Genomic DNA, 19,928 nt, shown 5'->3' with positions numbered 1-19,928 from the left:
TCGCACAGAGAAGAAAAAAAAACATAAAGCCTGTAGAGACAAGTAAACGTAGAATGAGCCGTGATGGGCATCTCTTCTTCGTTACCCCACCACCACACCCTCTGTCGCCTCTGTTTCTTTTCCTCGCGCACTATTCCCTTTGTTTTCCTTCTGTCCAACTGTTCTGTATAGAGCGCATGCGGGCCGCTTTTTTTTTTCTTTTTCTTCGTAAGCGCGATCGAAACGAGCGAGAAACAAAATGAGCAGGAAGGGAAAAGGGGCAGAGCGCGAAAGAGAGGGGAAATTTTTTCTTTTAAAGAGGATGGTCGCGCAAAGGAGTGAAGGACTCCTCTCTGTGGTGGATTTCGGTCGCTCCTGTTCTTTTTTGCGTTCGCCATCACTCTTCCTTTTCTGATGCGCACAGCGGTTGTCACTCGCGAGACTTTCTTTTCTACCGCCTACTTTTCTCTCCCCATTCCCATTGGTTCTGCATAAAGAAGCTCCGCCCGATGCCATATGCAGGCGTTCTCAGCGCTTCCTGGTGCGAGTGTTTGTTGGGGGGGCAATGAGGGAGCTTCGATCGTGCGCCTCGCTCTCCAGGAAAGAAAAGTCATCAGGGAGAAGAGGAGGGAAAAGGAAAGCTGCTTCAGATTACCTCAGTTGTTGCCAAGGATATGCGCTAAGGGAAAGAAAAACAAAAGGTAGAAAAGGAGCAGATGATACACAGAGAGATGGCAAAACGGGGGGGGCGACGCCGGGACACCATGATGAGCCCGCGCACATTATGACACAGCACACACCGATGCGCCTGCATACGTCAGCGTATACGGGGAGCTTTGCTCTCGACCACTCCTTCCCCTGCCCCACACACCCCGCCACAGCAGCTCTTTCATTCCCTCCTACGCTAGCTGCAAGGTAAGCACAGCAAGAAGACACACACGCGCACACACACATGCACGCACGCATGTTCACAAGCGCGAGTCGAGTCGGTCCCCCCCACTCGCCCACTACCACCACGTACTCTCCCGAAAAGGGGTGCAGCTGTCCCCTGGCACAGAACAGTAAGAATGACTCCGATAAATCGCCGCAAGCGAGGACAATCGCCACAGATCACACGCACAAACACACGCCTACACACACACACACACACGTGGACGGAGAGGGAATTAAAAAAAGAAACGACCTGCGTGCTTTGCTTCAGCGTAGCGTGAAGAGTCAATGATAGGAAGATGAAGAGAAGTGGGGGAAGGGGGGAGAGACGGAACGAGGAAGACAACAGAGGGCAAAAAGAAATGCCAAACAACAGCAACAACAAAAGAGGCGGAGAAAAGCGCAGGGGCAGTGGAGTACGAGTGTGCAGCTCCTCTTCCCTATTCGCCTGCTCTCCACCACCACCCCCTCCTCCCACAACCACCACCACCCCCTCATCTGGCCCCTCTCATTGCTGCTTCTTCCTGGACCTCGCTCACCTGTGCGCCCACAAGAGGGCCAAACAGCGCGCAGAGAGAGAAGGAGAGCAAAGGAAAAAAAGAAGAAAGAAAAGAAACGGAAAGAGAAGAGAACACGCACACATACAGCCATAAAAGAAAAAAGCATAGCTCCGTAGGAAGGAGAAACCAAAACACAAGATGGCGAGACAGACAGATGGAAAAGGAGCGGGAGTGGCAGACAACGCGCGGAGGCGTCGGCGGAGACGAAGAGACGGTAAAACACAGCAGGAGAAGAGACGGAGGAGGGGAGGAGGCCCTCTTGCGAGCCGCATGGCGCCTCCCGACACTCATCCACCGTTATGAGCGACAAGCCATGCAGGTAAGCGGAGGAGGGCGAATGCAAGCTCACGTGAAAGGGCAAACGAAGTCCTGAAGCTGTGTGCCCAGGCGGTGTGTCCAAGTCCTTGCCGAGCCTACAACGCCTACCCCTTCCCTCCATCCTACCTCCCCCCCACAGGCACACACGCCTCACCTCGCCCCACCCCAACCTATTCCCGTTGCCGGACGTCCGCGTGCTCATACCAAATTCTCCTCTTCAAACTTCTTCAGCCGCCCGGCGTTCTTCTTTTTCCACCGCTCCAGCATTGCATTTCCCCGGGCCACGCTCAGGAGAATCATCTGATACTCGCGCAGCTCCAAGCACTTGGAGAAGAAGCGCTTCCCCGTGCAGTGGCCCCACGAGGACAGGGCGTACCTGCGGTCATCCTCGATAGTCTCGGGTGTCCCGGGAAATGCGGAAGAAAGACGCTGCTTGTTGAAGTTACGGGACAGCTCTTCGAGACACCTGCTTTTAACCCCTAATTCCTTCTCGCAGACCGCCTTGTGCTCTCTTGCATATGTCGACATCAACGAGGCCCACGCCGCCGCCTCTTCCTCTGGTATCAGATTCATACGGGCGGCAGACTCGAGTAGCAGCTGCTGCATCCCGTGGTTAGCACGCATGGCATCCTGCTCTGCAAGTCCTTCCTTTACTTCCTTCAGCCCGCCCTCGTACTCTTTCATAAGCTCTTCACGCATTTCATTCACCGCCTTCTGCAGCATTTCCGCTTCATTCGCTTTATCTCTTTCGTCTTTGGCAATCGTCTCTGCGCGCTCCTGCTGCGCCACAGTCAGCACACCCATCGCTTCGACCTGCGCACGGCGGTCCTTTATGCTCACCTTGTTGGGCTTGCCGCCCTTGCTCGCGGACGCATCGTAGTACATGCCACCATTCTGCGTCATCTTACGGCGAATGACGCCAGTCTTTGCCTGCGACTCCGCAGCGAAGATGTGCAGGTCCGCCAGCAGCGCGTCACACGTCTTCCCGCATTCGAGGAATTCAAACTGCAGCTTCTCAGCTTCAGCGCCGGTCGACGTGGTCACCTTCATGTCCTTCACTTTGTTGGAGAAGTGCAGCGTACTGATCGTCTCATCGTACGTCAGTTGCGTCGGCGAGCACTGCGCCAAGAGGAGCACACGCGAGCAGGGCTGCGAAAAGGCCGGCTTGAGCAGCCGCGTCAGGCTTGAGACACGATAGCTGACGAAGCCTCCCTGGTGCAGGCTGTGCACAACATTGCCCAGTGCTGTCAGGCTGCTGTTGATGGCTGTGGCTTCTGCAAAGCCATCGCCGGTCACACCACTGCGGGCAATGCGCTCGCTGCCAGCGAGATCGGCAAGGATGATTTTGCTGACGTAGATGGGCTCCTTCTGGCCGGGGAGGCGGATGACGGAGCCCTTGAATGGCATCTCGTATTCCGCCAGGTTCCCATCCTGATCTGCGGTGACCGGGCTTCCGGCTTTCTTTGAGTTCGTCGTTGGTGACTTCTTGTCTGCTGGCCCGCTCTTCTTCGCATCATTGCCCTTCCTCGACGAATCGAGCACCGTCAGCGACGGCGCGGCGGCCGAGCTCGCCTGCTGCATGATATCGATGGTGAAGAGGCAGTGACTACGGCTCGACTGTGAGTTGGAGTCTGTCGCACGGCTCTTGCGGCGCGAGATGGCCAGCTGAATTTCATTGAATACAGCCTGCAAAGACGTCATCTCTTTGATTATGAGAGACGGCAGAAGAACATCCTCACCAATCATGACCGCCTTCAGCGCTGGCGGTGGCGCACCAGGCTTGCCACCAAACAGGTCGCGAATGCTCTCGTTGTAGACCTCTATGCAGCTTAAGCCCACCACCACGTGCCAGCCCTTCTCGGCCTTGCGGAGCTTGTATTCCATCAAGTCACTTAGCACACGCAGAAACATGCCGCTATTCGTCGTGAGCAGGTCGTTCTCAAGTGGGTTCGGTTTCACATCGCCCAACACGGTAAACGTCTTGCCGGACCCAGTCTGTCCGTAGGCCAAGAGGGTGGCATTCACGCCAACAAGCGCGGCTTCGACCATATCCACTACAGCTTCCTCGTAAACCTCGAGCTGCGTGCTCTCCTGATCGAAAATGTAGTCGAAGGAAAAGAGACTGCTCTTCGTCAGCTCACCAGGCTTCGTTAGCTCTACCTTGAGGCCGGTATCGCCAATGCGGTAGACGCCTTGCATCTCGAACTTTTCCTGCTGCTGATTCACGGCGCCTTCGCGCAGCATCGGCCGCACGCGCACCGCCACCATAACACGCTGGTTTCCCGCGGTTGTCATTGTGAGTGACGCGTGTGCGTGCTTCTCCTTTGCCGGTTCAGTGACGCAGATTCCGTGTGAGGTATCGGTGTTGGCGACGCAGCTGCTTCGCTTGCTTTCGACCGCGTATTTTTTCCCTGCCCGTTCGTGTTCCGTTGCCACTGAAGAGGTGGAAAGAAAAGAAGCACAGAGCAGTTCGAAAAGAAAAGGCAAAAAAGAAAATGCAGGTGGAGGAACGGAGGAAACGACAGGCCGTAAGCAGAAGAGAGAAGGCCAATGGCAATGAGAGGACGAGAAAGCGAGGTTCGTGTGTGGGTGTGCCAGAAAGAGGAGGAGGGGATGAGCGCAGAGTGTTCCTCACGAGGCAACGTTTTTTTCTTTGGTTGACTCGACTCCGTTATCTTTGCTTTTTTTATGCTTGGCCGTTGGCCAAGGACTTCTGCGTATGCGATTCAAGGGTCACGTTCGTTGTTCGTTAGTGTAATGATGCGCACTGTCTTAATCAACGACGCATCAATGATCACCTGCAGTCTCTCGACAAAAAGGAGGTGAGGAACAGATGCGGAAAAGGCGAGGATGAGCGCCCGCGCCAAGGGTAAGCAAGAGAAAAGGGTAAGAGGAACGCAATCACAGAAGCACGCACTCGCGGAGAGAGGAAGTGATAAGAGAGCGAAAGAGAAAGAGAAAGAGCGAGCGAGGAGGCGAGCAGTACGTGAGACGTAAGGGGCCGGTCAAGGGGGAAGGCGGGTAGTGAGGCCAACAGCTCAAAGGAAGAAAAAAGAATTTGCTGAGAAACGGTGGCGCATGAATCGGCATCACCAATAGTAAGCAACGGAAGACGGTGGGGAAAGGCAGGGAGACAGAGAGAGAGTGGAATGGGCAAAGGTGGGCGCCGTGGATGCGTGCGGGGTTTCGCCTTCTCCGACTTGTCCGCGCAGCCCATTTTGCGTGGCGGCGACTTCGAACGGAGAAAGGGATGGGTCGTGAAGGGAGCCGAGTCCCTCACGCAGAGGAGCCAAAGCACTCTGCCGCAATGCCGCTGCGCTCATTTCCCTGCCCATGGTTGCTTCCCACCCTCCAGCGGTCGCTTGCGTGCGCTGCAAACCCATTCACGTGCGAACGCTCGATAGAGGTGTGTGGCGCCTCGAAGTGAATGATGTTCGCGATATCCGCGCCCGCTGAGGTGAAATGATGCCCTGCGTGGTTGAGTGCATCTAGTGGAGTCCGGAGACGGAAGAATTGCTCTTGTTTCTACAGAGGTAGCACATCACTTGAGTGCCATTATAAATGAGATTCAATATGGAGTCGCATTCAGTCTCTTACAAGCCTAAGCAACGTTTTTGCTCCCAGCGTGTCCAGTCGCTGCCGCGCACCACACAAGCCCAGCGCCCCCCCCGCTCCTCCGCTCGGCTTCTCACCCGCACATCTCGCGTGGTGCGAAGCAGGTGGAGACATGCGTCAGAGCGCTCCCGATGCCGTCGTCCAAACACAGACTCGGCCCCATAATCTACCCCGCCCACTTCGCACGGTGCCCCACAGCCACTCGTACTACGCAAGCCGTCACGCAATGCGCTCCTCCAGGGTGGCTCAGGCTCCCCACACTCGCGGACGGCAAGAGCCGGATGTGATGCGCTTCAGTCGCGCGGGCGCCTCTGCCCGCCATGGAAACGGAGCCAGTGCGCTCACGGCCGCATGTCGCTCTGCCACAACCAACCAACCCCACCACCGCCACCACCACACACGCACAAGAACGAGGAAAAGAGCACCGGGAGTAGCAAACGAGAAGTGAAGGGGAGGCGACAGCGAGAGAATCATCGCTACACTTTAAGACAGGTGAGGTAAGCAGCAAACGGCAAAAAAAAGGAGTGAGTGGGAGAGGGAGAAGAGTGGCATGCGAAAAAAGGGGCGGGCCTCTGTCCACGGAGCCCGCAATGCGTGCGTGACGAGTCCTGGCGCTTTCGCCATCAGGAGCCTTTCAAAAGAGAGCGTTTCCACAGCATACACACGCACCCGTCGCTCATTGCAGCGGGCTGCTGGGGCAAACCTAAAATATTAAAAAAAAAGAAGCCGCAGCGCCCGTGAGGTGCTCGTTTGCTGCCACCGCAGCATGCTATGCGCCTCGCCCGTCCCCCAGATGCACATTGCGCAGTCTATTATCCACGCTTGCGAAAGAACCCCATACGCTTCTTCTTCTGGCGCTGCGCGGGCACGCGGAAAGAGCCAGTATTGGCAGTGGCGACGCTGCCAGCGAGAGAGGCAAACGACATGCGCAGATTCTCGCTCGCGATCGTTTCCACGCTGCGGTCGTCCGGCATCGTGCGGGTAAAGGTGTCGTACTCGCGCTGCCGCTGCTCCTCGATGTCCTCGGCTTCCTCCCCCTCCATCTCTACCATTACCTTGCGAATAGGGAAGAAGAGGTTCTTGATCAACTTGTATGCCTCACACGCGGCAATGAAGGCCATGACGCCGACCACGATGACGCCCCATTCCCATGTGATCATGCTATGCACAAAGAGGCCGTGGGCGATCGGCTTAACGTACACAATCGGTACAAACAGCACAGTGCCAAGGATGCAGGAGCCGTAGAGCCACTTGTTGTCAAACCAGCGCATTCTAAAGATCGAGATGCGCGGGTGGCGCACAGTGTAGGAGTGAACCAGCAGACCAAAGTACAGAATGCCAAAGGCGGTGCAGCGCGCCGTCCAGATGTTCTCGCAGCCAGTGCCGTTGTGCCTGTTGCAGTTTGTCCCCGCCGGACCGCTCTTGAAGCCGTAGAGCACCACCACGAAGCCGCACAGCGTGATGGCGCCGAGCCAAAAGCCGTACACGATCGTATCCGAGATCAGCTCTATCGTGAAAAATCCATCCGTATTGGGCGGCACCTGCAGAATGTCGTCCGTGGCCTTGTCGAGCGACAGACCCGTCGCCGGTGGAGCCGAGGTGAACATGTTCAGCCACAGAATCTCGATGGGCGACAGGATGAACACCGACTCGCCGGCGTAGCTTATGGGTAGGCCGCAGAGCAGTGCAATCACCTCCGCTACGTTGCTCGACAGTAGATGCACAACAAACTTGCGGATACACTGTGAGATGCGGCGACCCTCAGCGACTGCCTTCACGATGGTGGCGAAGTTGTCATCAGTGATGACGAGATCGGCGACGCCCTTCGTCACGTCGACGCCGGAGCCCATGGCGCAGCCGATGTCCGCAATCTTGATACTCGGGGAGTCGTTGAAGCCGTCGCCCGTCATGGCCACCACCCTCTTTCGACGGTGCAGTGAATCGATCATCTTCACCTTTGACTCGGGAGAGCAGCGACCAATGACGAAGGGAAGGTCAGCCCAGCCGTCGATCGTCTCGGGGTCGACCTTGTCGAAGTCGGGCCCCGCCTGCAGCTTCACGGGGTCATCGATATCGCGGCGGCGAATGATGTTGAGCATCGAGGCGATGCTACCGGCGGTGGACGTGTGGTCACCGGTGAGCATGCGCACACAAATGCCGGCATGCTGGCAAGCAATGACTGACGGGCGGGACTCGGGGCGGGGTGGATCGTAGATGCCGACAATGCCGAGGAACACAAGGTCGCGCTCGACCAGTTCGCGGCTGTAAGCGTCGATGAAGGGCTCATCGGTCGGGATTGGGAAGATTTTCGTGGCATCCTCACGGTACGCAAAGCAGATGGTGCGTAAGCCCTGCGCGGCCAAGTCACGAATGTGCTGATCGACCCGCTCGCGATCCTCCTTTGTCAGGCTGACGAGCTTGCCGTCTTCGCCGACCTTGTACGAGCACAGCTCAATGACCCGCTCGGGAGCGCCCTTAGTGCAGAGGTAGAGCTCACCCTTCTCCTTGTTTTCCCACGCGGTGGACATGCGCTTGATTTTGGAGTCGAAGGCGTACTCTGTGATGCACTCCCAGCCCTCCTCCTCCAACCTGTCGCGGTTTAGGCCGGCCTTCCACGTCATCACCTGGATGGCGATCTCGGTCGGGTTGCCGTTTCCGGTGAGGGCGTCCATGTCCTCTTCCGAGACGTGCAAGACCGTTGTGCTGCAGAGGGCGGCGCACTTGAGAAACTGGTAAATGTAGCGTATGTCGTGGTGCTGCGCCATGTTCAACGGCTGCTGATCCCGGCCACTCCCCATTGCGGGGAAGAAGTCGGCGTACGTGTCGTACGGCGCGCCGCCAACGCTGTACACGTCATCCGTGCCCATCACTGCTTTCTTGACGACCATTTTGTTCTCCGTCAGCGTGCCCGTTTTGTCAGAGCAAATGTCTGTCACATTGCCCAGCACCTCCAGCACCGGCAACTTGCGCACAATACACTTCTGCTGCGCCATGCGCTTCACGGAGAAGGTCATGGCGACCGTTATAACGGCGCAGAGCGACTCGGGCAGAATGGCGATGGCCACCGCCGTCGCGTACGAGAGCGTAGCTGGCGTGTAGCGCATTTTGTTGGCCGCGAACACCACCAGGGCGGCAATGGCACAGCAGAAGAAGAGAAAGTACATCATGTAGTCCAGCTTCCGCATCAGCGCCGTCTTGCCACTGCCCTTGCCGTCGCTCAGCCGCTTCGCGAGCTTGCCCATTTCAGTGTTGAGGCCGCCGGCGACGACCACGGCCTTGCCGCGGCCCTGCGTCACCTGTGTGTTGCGGTACACCATGTTCTTACGGTCACCCAGTGCGAGGCGGTTTTCCGGGTCGCGAATGACGTTCGCGTGCTTCACCACCGGTAGCGCCTCGCCTGTCAGCAGGGCCTCGTCGACCTCCAGGCCGTTCGAATCGAAGATGCGGCAGTCAGCCGGCACGGAGGCACCCTGCTCAAGCACAATGACGTCGCCAACGACGACCTCGTCAATGAAGATGATCTCAGGAATGCCGTTGCGCATCACCTTGGCCACGCCGGCCGTCATTTGCTTGAGACTCGCTAGCGACTTCTCTGCGCCGTACTCTTGGTAAAAGCCGAGAAAGGCGTTGAAGAAGAGGATGAAGAGAACAACGCCGAACTCGGCCCAGTCCTTGAATACACCGCTAATGATGATGACGATTAGCAGAACAATCGTGATGGCGTTTTTGAATTGGCTTGCCAAGATGACGATCCAGCTCGGACCGCCCTTGATTGGAATGGTGTTGTCGCCGAGCTCCTTGGCTCGGCGTGGCGCGTCCGCGGCATCGATGCCAGCGAGCGGGTCCTCCAACTGCACAAGGTTAAAAACATTCTCCAGCGCCAACGCCCAGAATTTGTCTTTGGGGTCGTACGCCTCGGGAGTCGGCTCGTCGCCCTGGTCATCTCCAAAGTTCATCGGATGGTGCTCCTTGGGACCGGCACCCTCAGCCCTGCCCTGCATCACCCCATCGGTCAGTCCCCTCGCGTACCCTTTCCCGCCGGAGAGGGGGGCAAAGTCACCACTTCGGTCCGACTCTTCTACACCCTTCGCAGCCAAGCTCGCCGCGTGAGAATCCGATATGTTTTTCATCTCGAACTCCACGCTCACCGCATCAACCTCCCTCGGCGCGGCAGCCGCGGAGTGGCCGGCTGAGGAAGCAGCGGCTCCTGCTGGTCGAGCAGAGGATGGGCCGGCGCCCGCCACCGCTGCCGCCGGCACAGAGGCATCGGAGGAGTGCGCTGGGGCAACTTGTAGATTTGCATTGGGGTCACGATGCGCCTGCGCCATCTCTGGTGACGTGAACGAGTGGCTTTCGCCGTTGAAGTGTTGGAAGTGGTCCTGCGCCGCGGTAAAGGCACCGCGCGGGCGAAGATTGTCGCCGTTGTGGCTGTTCCCGGGCATAGCGGATCGGAGGAGCGATCCTAAAGAGCAGGTATGCGATCTGTGTATGTATCCAGGTGGGCCGATGGGTTCGAAAGCCACTGCTCTCAGGCTACAGTACCTTCAAGGGGCTGACGATTGATGAAATACGATCGAAAGGAGAAAGGTGCGCCGCAGCTCAGCGCAGACACCGATACAGGCGACTCACCCAACAAAAACGAAGAAAACAGCAGCAACGAATGAAATCCTCTACAGATGCGGGGGGTGGGGGTGGGGGTGGGAAGCGCAACGCTTCGCGAAGCACAAAAAAAGGTACGCCACTGCTGTCAGCAGTGCTGCTTCTACACGCGAAAAACAATGCAAAGAGGGGCAACGAGTGCGTAAGCAATTACACAAGAGAAGGTGCGAGATATGAGGCTGCTTTACCGTGCGTATGCCTCCCTCCTCCACTGATTCGCTGTGTCCTCGTGTTAGAGGCCCGACTTGCTTTGTCCGTAAGAAGGCGCACCCGGTCGTCAAAGAGGGGATGAGGTGGGAGGAAGAGGGAGAGAGAAGAGAAAGAAAACGGACGGGGGAGGGCAAGATGTACGAAATTGTTCTACGACTCTTAAGTGCCAGAAAGCACACAAACAGGACGAGCAGGGAAAAGGATAGCCAACGTACAAGAAAAAAAAGCGGGGAGAGAGGGAGAGCAGTTCAAGGAGAGGAAACGTGCAACCAATAACGACTGATTACAAACGACGATGAAGGGGAGGGGGGGGGGGAGAGGGAGGGGCTGTGAAGGTCACGTTGCACGGGGGGGCGTATTTCCTTTTTTATTCGCTTTCTCGTTTTCTTTTTCTCAGCGATTCAGTCCTCCTCAGACTTTTTCCAGAATGCCTCCTTTGCTTTTGATTCGCTTGTGCTGAGAAGAAGAGGGGTCGACTCTACAGTCCGCTTGCTGCCCTTTACTTTCCTCTATACGCTTCCCTTTGTTACAAGCACAAAAAGATTTCTTTCGTAGAATCTCACTTTGTCTCCGCCGGGAAATGGGTGCTTCGACGATGCGTATTATCTTGTCTGCCTCGCTGCCTGTTTGTATGCATGTAAACGTGTGTGTGTGTGTATCGCTGCACCCTTTTTTGTGTGTGATGGCCCGAAGAAGAGGAGAAAAGAAGGCGACGGCTCAAGAAGAGAGGAGAGAAAGGTGCGTCGCTCAGCCTAGGAGCAAGCCTCTCTCTTCCTCTATCTCTATATCTCACAGCAAAAATGATAAACGGGAAGGGAACGCACGGACATACATACACACGCACATGAAAAAGTGCTGTATTAGTGAAAGGGCAGTGAGTAAGATGTGAGTACCGCAGCCTTTGCCCTCCTGTTTCGCTGTCCTTTTCGTTGTTAAGGTTTGGCCTCGAGTCACGAGAGAAAGAGGGGGGAGGCCGAAAAGAGGAAGAGAAGAGCGAAAAACAAGCTGGCAATCCGTCCTGGCCGAGTCTGCTAGGGGAAGGAAGAGGGAGGAGATGAAGAGAGGAGGGTGTGAAGAGGGAGGGGGAGAGCGAAAGAAACGAACCTAAAAAAAAAGCACCAAAAATACAAAAGAAGAAGGCAGGCCAGCGTAAAAGACGGAGAGCAACAAAATCACCTGGGGAGAAAGAGCGAGAGGGGGGAAGAAGAGAGGTGAAAGACAGCAACACGGCACGGGACACACAGATATATATATATATATATATCGCTGCCACTGGAGATGAAGGACAAAAAGAGGTAAAGGCGAGTGAAAACGCGAAAACACAATAGAGTAAATAGGGAGAGAGAGAACACCACAAAAAACGCGCCAATATGTGCCCGCGACAGAGCGGCGCTGCCGTGCTGAATAGTGGAATCCAAGAGTGATAAAAGGGGAAGCGATGGGGAGCTGAGGCAAAGATACACAGGAAGTGGTAGTGGTCGAAGCAAGAGGAAAAATATTTGCCAAAAAAAAAGGTTGCCGCTTGGGAGAGAAGAAAGAGGTCTTCTTGGCCCTTGACCTCGTGATAGCCGCAATGGTACCCGGGGGAGAAGAGCGGAAACTCTGGGCGGCAGGCCGATGAACGCAACACAAACAAATACCACCAAAACAAAAAGACCAGCAACCTTTCAACACACAAACGAGAGGGAGAGGAAACACGGGGGAAACAGGGGGCGGCTGATGAATGGCCGGAACCAAAAAGAGCCGAAAGATGGGAAAAAGGAGGAGGCTACGCAGCGCTCAAAACGAAAACAAACGGACGTCCACGCGCTTAGACACACACACACACACAGCAAAAAGGGAAAAAAGTGAATCGCTCCCTTTCGCACCCACTGAAAAGGGGTGGAAAAAGGAATCTCGGAAAAGGACAGAAGGAAAGAGAGGGGAAAGCAGATGAGAAAGTGCAGTGGCAGAGCCTCGGCCTAATTTCGGTGAATTGGGTGGAGGCAAAACAGAAGCGGGGAAGGAAAGAGCGGCAGACTACACACAGTGGGGGGCGAGAAGGAAAGGGAAATGGGCAAGCAGTGACTATAGGTATGGGCGGGTGTGGGTTGCCTCCGTCTCTTCTTCTCTTTCTTTGGCTTCCTTGCTTCCACCTGCTGTTGCTCAGTTTTCTTATTTTTTACCCTTCTTACGGATGGCCAACGCGCACACGGGTAGGGAGACACCTTAATACGCTGGAAAGAACAAAATGGTGGGCAAATGAGAGCAGACCGTGGGTGGGATGTATGTTCTCTCTTCCTTTGTGGTGTCTTGGTGATTTCTCTTCGTCTCCTTCGTTAATGCCGTATTGGGTGACTTATGTTTTCGTATTTTTGGCGGGACAGATGTGCTTTTGCACCTCTTTCTTCTCGTCAAAGACTTCAAAAAAAAAAAGGAGGTGCCGGCGTGGGTGTGGGTGTGTGTGTGTAGGGGCGAGGGGGAGTCACCCACGCACGCTTAGCAGCGCCCTGGGACGATGTGTGAGCCACTTGGCTGTGCGCGAAAGTTCTCCAACTGATGATGAAATGCCGTCGCTGTCGAGATGAACGACTGCGACGGCGTAAAAAGGAAATGAAGGGAAGAGGGGGCGAATGGGGCGAAAAGAAACGGAATCCTTATCTGCCTGGGGAAGAGAGGGAAAAAAAGGAAGTGAAGGGCCAAGCACGGCAAAGCAACAGAAAACAACAGTAGCAGAGGCGTAAGATGAGGAGGAGGGGGGCCGAGCTTGAGCGCGGGCGGGAGGTGGGGAAGGGAAGGGAAGGGAAGGGGGGCGAATGGGGCGAAAATGCAGAGAAGCCAAGAGCGAGTCGAGCCGAAACTACGCGGCGAGTGCCACACTCGCAGACACAGTCCCGAACGAAGAACCGGCTTCTGGGACAAAGCACACGCTCTCGGCTCTGATGTACGGTACGTGTAGGAGTGGAAAAGGAGGAGGAAGGCGGTGAGAATCAAACGTCGGTGCAAAGGAGACGCTACAGAGTGAGCCGTAAAACCCAACGGAGAGGGACTGGCGGTTGAGGGAGGGAGGGAGGCGGCTGTGGAAATGTGTTCGGGGTGAGCGTGGGGATCGCAATAGGTGCAGGGATGGCGCAAGACAAGAGAGGGTTTATGAGAAAGGAGAAAAGGGGGGTCAGAGGTGACACAAGTGGTGAGGTCTTATAGAGGTAGGAAGACGCATGCGTTGGCCGAATGGCGCGACCTAGTTCCCTGCGTACCCGTCCACATGCAGACGAAGCAGATGCGCTGCGGCTCCGGCGCCAGCGCATGCGCGAGGGCAACCATTTTTTTTTCGGCGCACTACTTCCGTTCACATATATACGTGCATAGCCATTATAAATGTGGTCTCTACCTTCGCTAGCTTGCGATCACAGAGCGATGGGAAAGGGAAAAGGCTAATTGTCGATTCGAGGGGTTCGAGCACCCATTCCTCAACCTGCTCCAGAGCATGTCACGAACGCGCTGGCCCTCGCCAAGGCAGGGTGCGTGGGTACTGACCTCTGTACTCCGCTCCTACGGAACGGCTGCTTCTATGGCGGAGGGCTTCCAAGAACGTTCAGAACTCACTGTTTCGTATCCATCATGTCTCACGCGATGGCTCGTCTGCCGGGGGGGGGGGGCTGGTCCATATCTTGGCCCCGGGTGGGGCTCGCGGAGAAGCTGCCAAAATGAACCGGCGAACCCTCCAACACATGAGAGAGAAGAGAGCAGCCACACACACACATATATATATATATGTCCAGATGTCCATATGTCGCGTCTAGCAGGGGTGCATGAAAAGGGAAGAAACGCACACACACAGAAAGAAGAAATAGCAGAGACCCCCTTCCCCCTCCCCTTCCCCCAGTCAGATGACAAAGCACTGCTGCAATGAGAAGCGGGAAAGAGAGGGACGAAACGAAAGAAAGAAAGGATGGTGGTGGGTGAGGGGAAAGGCAGGCTCATCGACTGCTTTTTTCTGTCGCTCCAAACGGGGCCTTTGGGGCCGAACAAAAAAAAAAGAAACCAGCGTGTAAAGAGAAGCGCAGATTTACGCGTGTGTGGCCTCCACCTCACACTTCCACCTCCCACTACCACCACCACCATCACGCACACAGATGCACACACGAGGAACAAAAATGATGAAGGAAAAATCAGCTCTCTGGGCACCGCCACCCCCCAGAACGAGCACCGCTGCTCTTCTATTCACTGGGGTACAGCTGATTCCACTTGCCGACCGCGAGGGGAACAGTGAGCCAAGAGGGGTGGGAGAGGCGAGACTTGTCACATCTCCCCCTTCGACGGTGCCCCCCATCCTGCCCCACGGAGATGCGGGAGGTTGTTGGCTTGTCGCTTTGGCATCTCACGTCCCCCCAGCAGGAAAGAGAGGGGGAGTTGTGCGATGCGCAACGTGGGAGAAGAGGGAGGATGGGGGAAGCGGGAGGGCGGGTGGCGGTCGTAGGCAGAGCGGGCGGCGCAGAGCGAAACACACACAGAGAAAAAAGAGGATAGCACGCGTAACAATGCATGGCCAATCAAAGAAAAAGAAAAGAAGGTGGAAGGGAAGAGAAGACGAGACCGGCGGTCCATAGCTGCAAAAACACGAAGAGAGGGAGGGAGGGAGCGAAAGCGCCACAGACGGGAAGCTGTGACATGAGGGGAGGTGAATCACTGCGGAGGAGCGCTCGAAATGCGAGAACGAAAAAAAGGGCCGCGGCCTCCGCAACTGCCCACGCGCCCGCTCCATTCTGCGCAAGGCTATCGGTGAGCTCGCGCGTTCATTGTCGAGAACCCCTACCCCCTTGCCGCGCCTCACTCAACCTCGCACAGGTGCTTTCCCGTTCCAGTCAATCGTCGCCGACGACCACGCTGAGACGGATGTGATGGCAGTGTTCACGAACGACTTGGCATTACGAGCGCCGCCACCACCACTGCCGCTGCCGGCACCGAAAGCGATACTGTGCACCGTCACCGTCAGCGCGAATTCGTCGTCTTCCGTTGCGGCATCCCAGTAAACCAGGTCGATCGATGCGCTTCCGCCCAAGCTCAGCTTCTGCTGACACAGCTGCCTCGTATCCTTGGGCATGTACAGATTTGAGAAGCTGTCCCGGTGCCAAAGCACCCAGCTAGGAAGCTGCGGCTCCGTTGCGTTTGTGTAGGAAAGCGGAGACGATGACGCCACACTGATAGTCGAGGCTCGGTCAAGGCCATCCGAGTCTGGTGCAGAATCGCCGCAGAGCAGCCCGCAACGAAGTCGGGAGGTGTACCCCACTTGATAACCGTTCCGCACGCCGTTGTGGTGAAACGAAACGGCGCGGCCTGTCAAGACAAGATTAACTAGCCCCAGTGTCGCGCGACCAGAGGTCGGAAGAAGCAGTGTCGGGCGCCCGCTATCGGGGTTGCTTGCCGTGGTGAGCTCCTGCTGTATCACATCCACCCCATGCGAGAGGAGCAATGAGAACAGGAAGCTCGCAAGACCCCCGCCCCGCGGCTTCATCCAGCGCTCTTCGGTGAGCAGTGTGTCGCGGAGGACCTGGGCAACCTCCTGCATGCTCGCCATCTTCGCCCAGCATCGCGTCCGAGCCTTCGCCGCTTGCTGTAGGGCGTGACTGCGCGTATAGCGGGCGCTGCCACGCTCGACCCTCCACGCGCTGTCGAGCAGCACAATCTTGGCCGCGTTCGGCTGCGCCTGCTCCAGCGACGTGCACAGCGCTTTGACAAGGCATTCGCGCTGGCGCTGCTCCTTGCCCACGTACATTTCGCGCTCATAATAGAAAGCAAACACAAAGGCTTGAATCGGAGCAATGACGCCATCGCAGCCGCCTGGCTGCCACTGAATTAGGGCACCGTCGGCGCAATCGTCGAAGGTGAAGCCCTGCTCGAGAAAGGCCTTGTGCAAGTAGCCGTCAAAGCCGCAGAGAAGCTGGAACGCAGCACTAAGCTGATCTCGCTGCTCTGCTGTCATCGCAGCTCCTCCGAGGGCGTCGAGATCAGTGTCGCTCGCCTCCTCAGCCTCGATGTCGACCGCATCATCCTTGTCGCCGTCGTCACCAGAGGTCTTCTGCTGTACGCCACTGCCGCTGCCATTTTCCTTTGTCATCTGTGATGTCTGCTGCGTGGCACTCTTCATGCACGAAGACTGGGCCGGTGGTGCGCTCGCATTCTTCAACGAGGACACAGATCCATTCGGAGCAGGCGATTGTGCAGCGTACTTCGGCCCGGCGCGCTGTGCTGTGCCACTGATGCCGCTGCTACCTTCCTCCTCCTCCCCTCCATCCAGGCCGCCGCGTTCATCACCGTTGTCGCTGCTACTACGCGAGCTGCCGAGCAAGTCGTCCATTGTGATGCCGACTGGCTCATCGCCGTCGAACGCGCGGCTCGACAAGGTGGCCGAGCGCCTCTGATGGTGCTTGCTGTGTCTGCTCTTGTTCCGCTGGAGGGCGTCAGTGGTCACCTTGGACGTCTTCCTGGAGGAGGATTCCTTCTGCTGCAGCCTTTCTGCCTTGCGAGCCTCTCGGTCAGCTTGATTCTTCTTCAGCGCCTCGTATTCGGAAGGCATCTCGGGCAGCGGCATGTGCGCCTCAGCCGTCAGCTTCTCCGTCTCCAGTCGGCGTTCAACGCGCAAGTTGCACAGCATCTCCATGATGGTCTCAATGCCTTCGCCTTTCATGCGCTGCTGCTCACTGGAGTCGAGAGCCATGAGGTCGGACATGAGCGCTCGGGAGGAGATGGTGTTTGCGTCGCGAGGATGCTCGTCATCAAACGCTTTCAGGGTTGCGAGAAAGCCGCGGCGGTGCATGTACTCCCGAAGCAGCGCATCAGAGAGAAGATGCACCTGCTCCTCGTGTGTCATGTTGAACACAGGAGCACTGGAAAAGTCCTTTACTTTCTTGGGAAGCATGACGTGTTCCTTCTCCGCTTTGCTGAGGGCGCGGTTGGGGGGATGCGATGTCCCTTTCCTTTCGGTGTGTGGCCGTCGGCGTCGAGGACACGCGATCAAAAAACGAAAAGGGGGAGGGAGGGAGCGATGAGCGCAGTTGGGCCGTCGAGTTCGTGCGAGTGGGTGTCTATGGCGCTGTGGATAGAACAATGCGATCTTTCTCTTCAGCTGCTGCTCGCAGAGCACGTGAAGCGACGCGAAGTGAGGTTGAGGACACGCGGAGAAGAAGAGAGGAAGAGGGCAATGAAGGCGATATGTGCATAGCGAGTGTGCGTCGCAGAGTGCCTCGCGTCCGTGTGCTTGGTACGGGATGTCTTAGTAGTGAGGAGAGAGGATACGAGAGGCAGCGGTAGCCTTCGGCCACGAGCACCAGCGGGCGAAAATAGTAACGGTAATGTGTATGTGTGCGTGTGTGTATGTTTGTGGCGCGGCAGACATATCCCGGTTGCAGAGAAGACGCTTTGTCCGCTCTCAACTCGCGCGCGATGTTGAGCAGCGCATGATAAGATAGAGGCGCCAAGCAGCACGACACACTTCAGGTGAAAAGCAAAAGGGAGAGAGACGCATAGCGCCAAAGGCAGCAGCACACCCGCTCCTGCTATTTTTGGTTGTTGCTGTTGTTCACGCGCTTCTCTCTCTCTCTCTCTTTGATGGACCCGTCGAGTGCTAAAGAGAGTCGGCCTCACTTTTTTTTCTCTAGAGCGACTTCTGCGGAGTCTTCACACCAGAAGAAAGGGAAGGGAGGGTGGGGGAATGCCCGACGAAGGCGGAGCCTGTGAGGTATCGCTATGCCATCGAGGCCCTCCTCCCTCGCTCTTCATGCCCATCCTCCGTCCGCAAAGCCAAAAGAGGAGACGTAGCACGTCCTGTGCCGGTCATTCCATCGGCTTTGCCCGGCTGGACGCCAAGAGTGCCATGTCCTTCTCCGTGAGCAGCGGCACGCGATACTGGCACGATGCACTGCCGCCGCGTCGGCGCTGGTGGCGACAAGACATACGCCCGTCATCGGTAGAGCTGGAGTGGATATTTTCGTATCTTCGTGCGCAGTCGCACGATTTGCCGTGACTGGCCGTGCACAAAGACTCTTTCAGGGCCCCGCCAACGCCGACATCGCTGTCGTCGAAAGAGCATCCCTCTGACGACGAGCGTAGGCCAATGCCGACGCCAGCGAAGAGGTCGAGCTCCGCTGTTTCGCCCCGCCCGTAGGTTTCCAGGGCCTGCATCATGGCGTCCTCCACCCGCTCTTCCGCCGCGCACGTAGCGCACGTCGAGTGGAACATGCTCGAGGCGAAGATGGTGCGGCACCGAGCGCAAAAGAGCGGCGGCGCTGTTGTCGTGATGTTGGGAATGGTGTAGTTGCTCGGGAAAATGCCGCGGCGGCCGCGCAGAGAGCCCTCCCACCACCCGTCGTTCCAACGGCGGTGCACCTGAATGATATCGCCGGCTTCGAAGCTGAGCTCGTGTGGCTGTCGGCCGGTGAAGTCAAAGCTAGCCTGCACCACGTCACACGTCACGAAGTTTGTTGGGAAAAGGAGCTCCTTGCCCTTGCCGTGGCCACTTGACATGCTGCTAGCCCTCTGCGGTGCGGCACTCACCGTCGCCTGCTTTTTCCTCTCCGCGCCGGAAGCAGAGGAGTCGGTGACGGCCATCGGATCAGCAAAGCGGGCGGAGGTGACCGCTGGCGAGGATGACGCCGTCGACGCACTCGGGGCCACCCACGCGGGTCCGCTGCTTTTGACGCCGTACCACCATCCCGGTGAAGAGCTGGGTCGCACTGCCGTGATGACATCGCCGGCGACGAACGACAGTTCTTCCTCACCAGTGGCCTGGTACGCGTACAGGCACAGCGCGACATTCTGAAATGCGTATTGTAACAACGACGACTTGAAGCGCATGTTGGAAGTGACGAAACAGTTCGGGAAGAGGCCGCGCCTGCAGAGCCGTTGGGTGTGTGACACAGGCAGAGGGGCGGCAAGGTAGTGCGAGAGGGAGCCCATGTGGTCTGTGCCGCTATGTACAGCTGCAGCGAGCGCGGGAGACGCTGAGGTGACTACATAGCCCTCCCAGAACCCGGAGGCAGACCCCTTACCTGTTACGTTGATCACATCACCGGCCTTGAAGCTAATCTCATCATCGTCAAGCGCGACATAGTCGGCGAGTGCAATGCACTGCTCTGTATTTAGCTCGCTGGCGGTGCGGTCACTTTTAGCATGGCTGCCAGCGCCGCGGCTGATCCTGTCGTCGTCGGAGTCCGACCGAGGAGCTGCCTCCACGACGCTGTGCTCGCGTATTTTCTGCGGTCCCTCTCTGCGCGACTGCCGCAAACTGTCCATCTGCTATGGTGCGCAGCGGTGTCGATGCGGCCTCGTGCACTCGGCTCAGCAAGCCGAACCTCTCGTGCGCAACAAAGAAAGGGAAGAGAGGGTTGACAACTGCTCTCAGGTGTTGATGCTGCGCAGAACGCAAGGAGACGCCACTATTGAACACCTTCGCCCGTATGTATGTATTATGTCGTGTGCGTGTGTGCGTGTGTATAGGCGCGCGTGTATGTGTGACTATGGCCGTTACGTGAGAGCTCACCAAGCCGGCTTTTCATCATGAGCAGCCGCCTGCAGCGAACGGCAGACCCTTTTTTCGGTGCTGTCGATATCCAGTCAAAGGCACCACTGTCCATAAAGCACGACAGGGGGGAGGGAAGGAAAGTGAGAAAGGGTCGAAAG

The 19,928-nt window shown here is 57.0% G+C and overlaps 4 protein-coding genes across 4 annotated transcripts; all 4 read right to left on the bottom strand.

Moving 5' to 3' along the window:
* Nucleotides 1–1,985: 1,985 nt before the first annotated feature.
* Nucleotides 1,986–4,082, bottom strand: LSCM1_00963 (uncharacterized protein; the record flags this gene model as incomplete). The annotated part of the gene is made up of 1 exon (XM_067318589.1): nt 1,986–4,082. One exon carries the CDS (start codon nt 4,080–4,082, stop codon nt 1,986–1,988), a length of 2,097 nt encoding a protein of 698 aa, XP_067174694.1.
* A 2,132-nt stretch (nt 4,083–6,214) lies between these two features.
* On the bottom strand, nt 6,215–9,844 carry LSCM1_00962 (uncharacterized protein; the record flags this gene model as incomplete). The annotated part of the gene is made up of 1 exon (XM_067318588.1): nt 6,215–9,844. The coding sequence occupies one exon, from the start codon at nt 9,842–9,844 to the stop codon at nt 6,215–6,217; it is 3,630 nt and encodes a 1,209-aa protein (XP_067174693.1).
* Nucleotides 9,845–15,084: 5,240 nt separating this feature from the next.
* On the bottom strand, nt 15,085–17,169 carry LSCM1_00961 (uncharacterized protein; the record flags this gene model as incomplete). Its single annotated transcript, XM_067318587.1, has 1 exon — nt 15,085–17,169. The coding sequence occupies one exon, from the start codon at nt 17,167–17,169 to the stop codon at nt 15,085–15,087; it is 2,085 nt and encodes a 694-aa protein (XP_067174692.1).
* A 914-nt stretch (nt 17,170–18,083) lies between these two features.
* On the bottom strand, nt 18,084–19,541 carry LSCM1_00960 (uncharacterized protein; the record flags this gene model as incomplete). Its single annotated transcript, XM_067318586.1, has 1 exon — nt 18,084–19,541. One exon carries the CDS (start codon nt 19,539–19,541, stop codon nt 18,084–18,086), a length of 1,458 nt encoding a protein of 485 aa, XP_067174691.1.
* Nucleotides 19,542–19,928: the final 387 nt, after the last annotated feature.

The sequence above is a fragment of the Leishmania martiniquensis genome, chromosome 35 (assembly GCF_017916325.1).
Source record: "Leishmania martiniquensis isolate LSCM1 chromosome 35, whole genome shotgun sequence".
In the NCBI taxonomy this organism is placed as follows: Eukaryota; Euglenozoa; class Kinetoplastea; order Trypanosomatida; family Trypanosomatidae; genus Leishmania; species Leishmania martiniquensis.
Note: the sequence above shows the minus strand (reverse complement) of the source record. Positions and strands in the feature narration are given on the sequence as shown.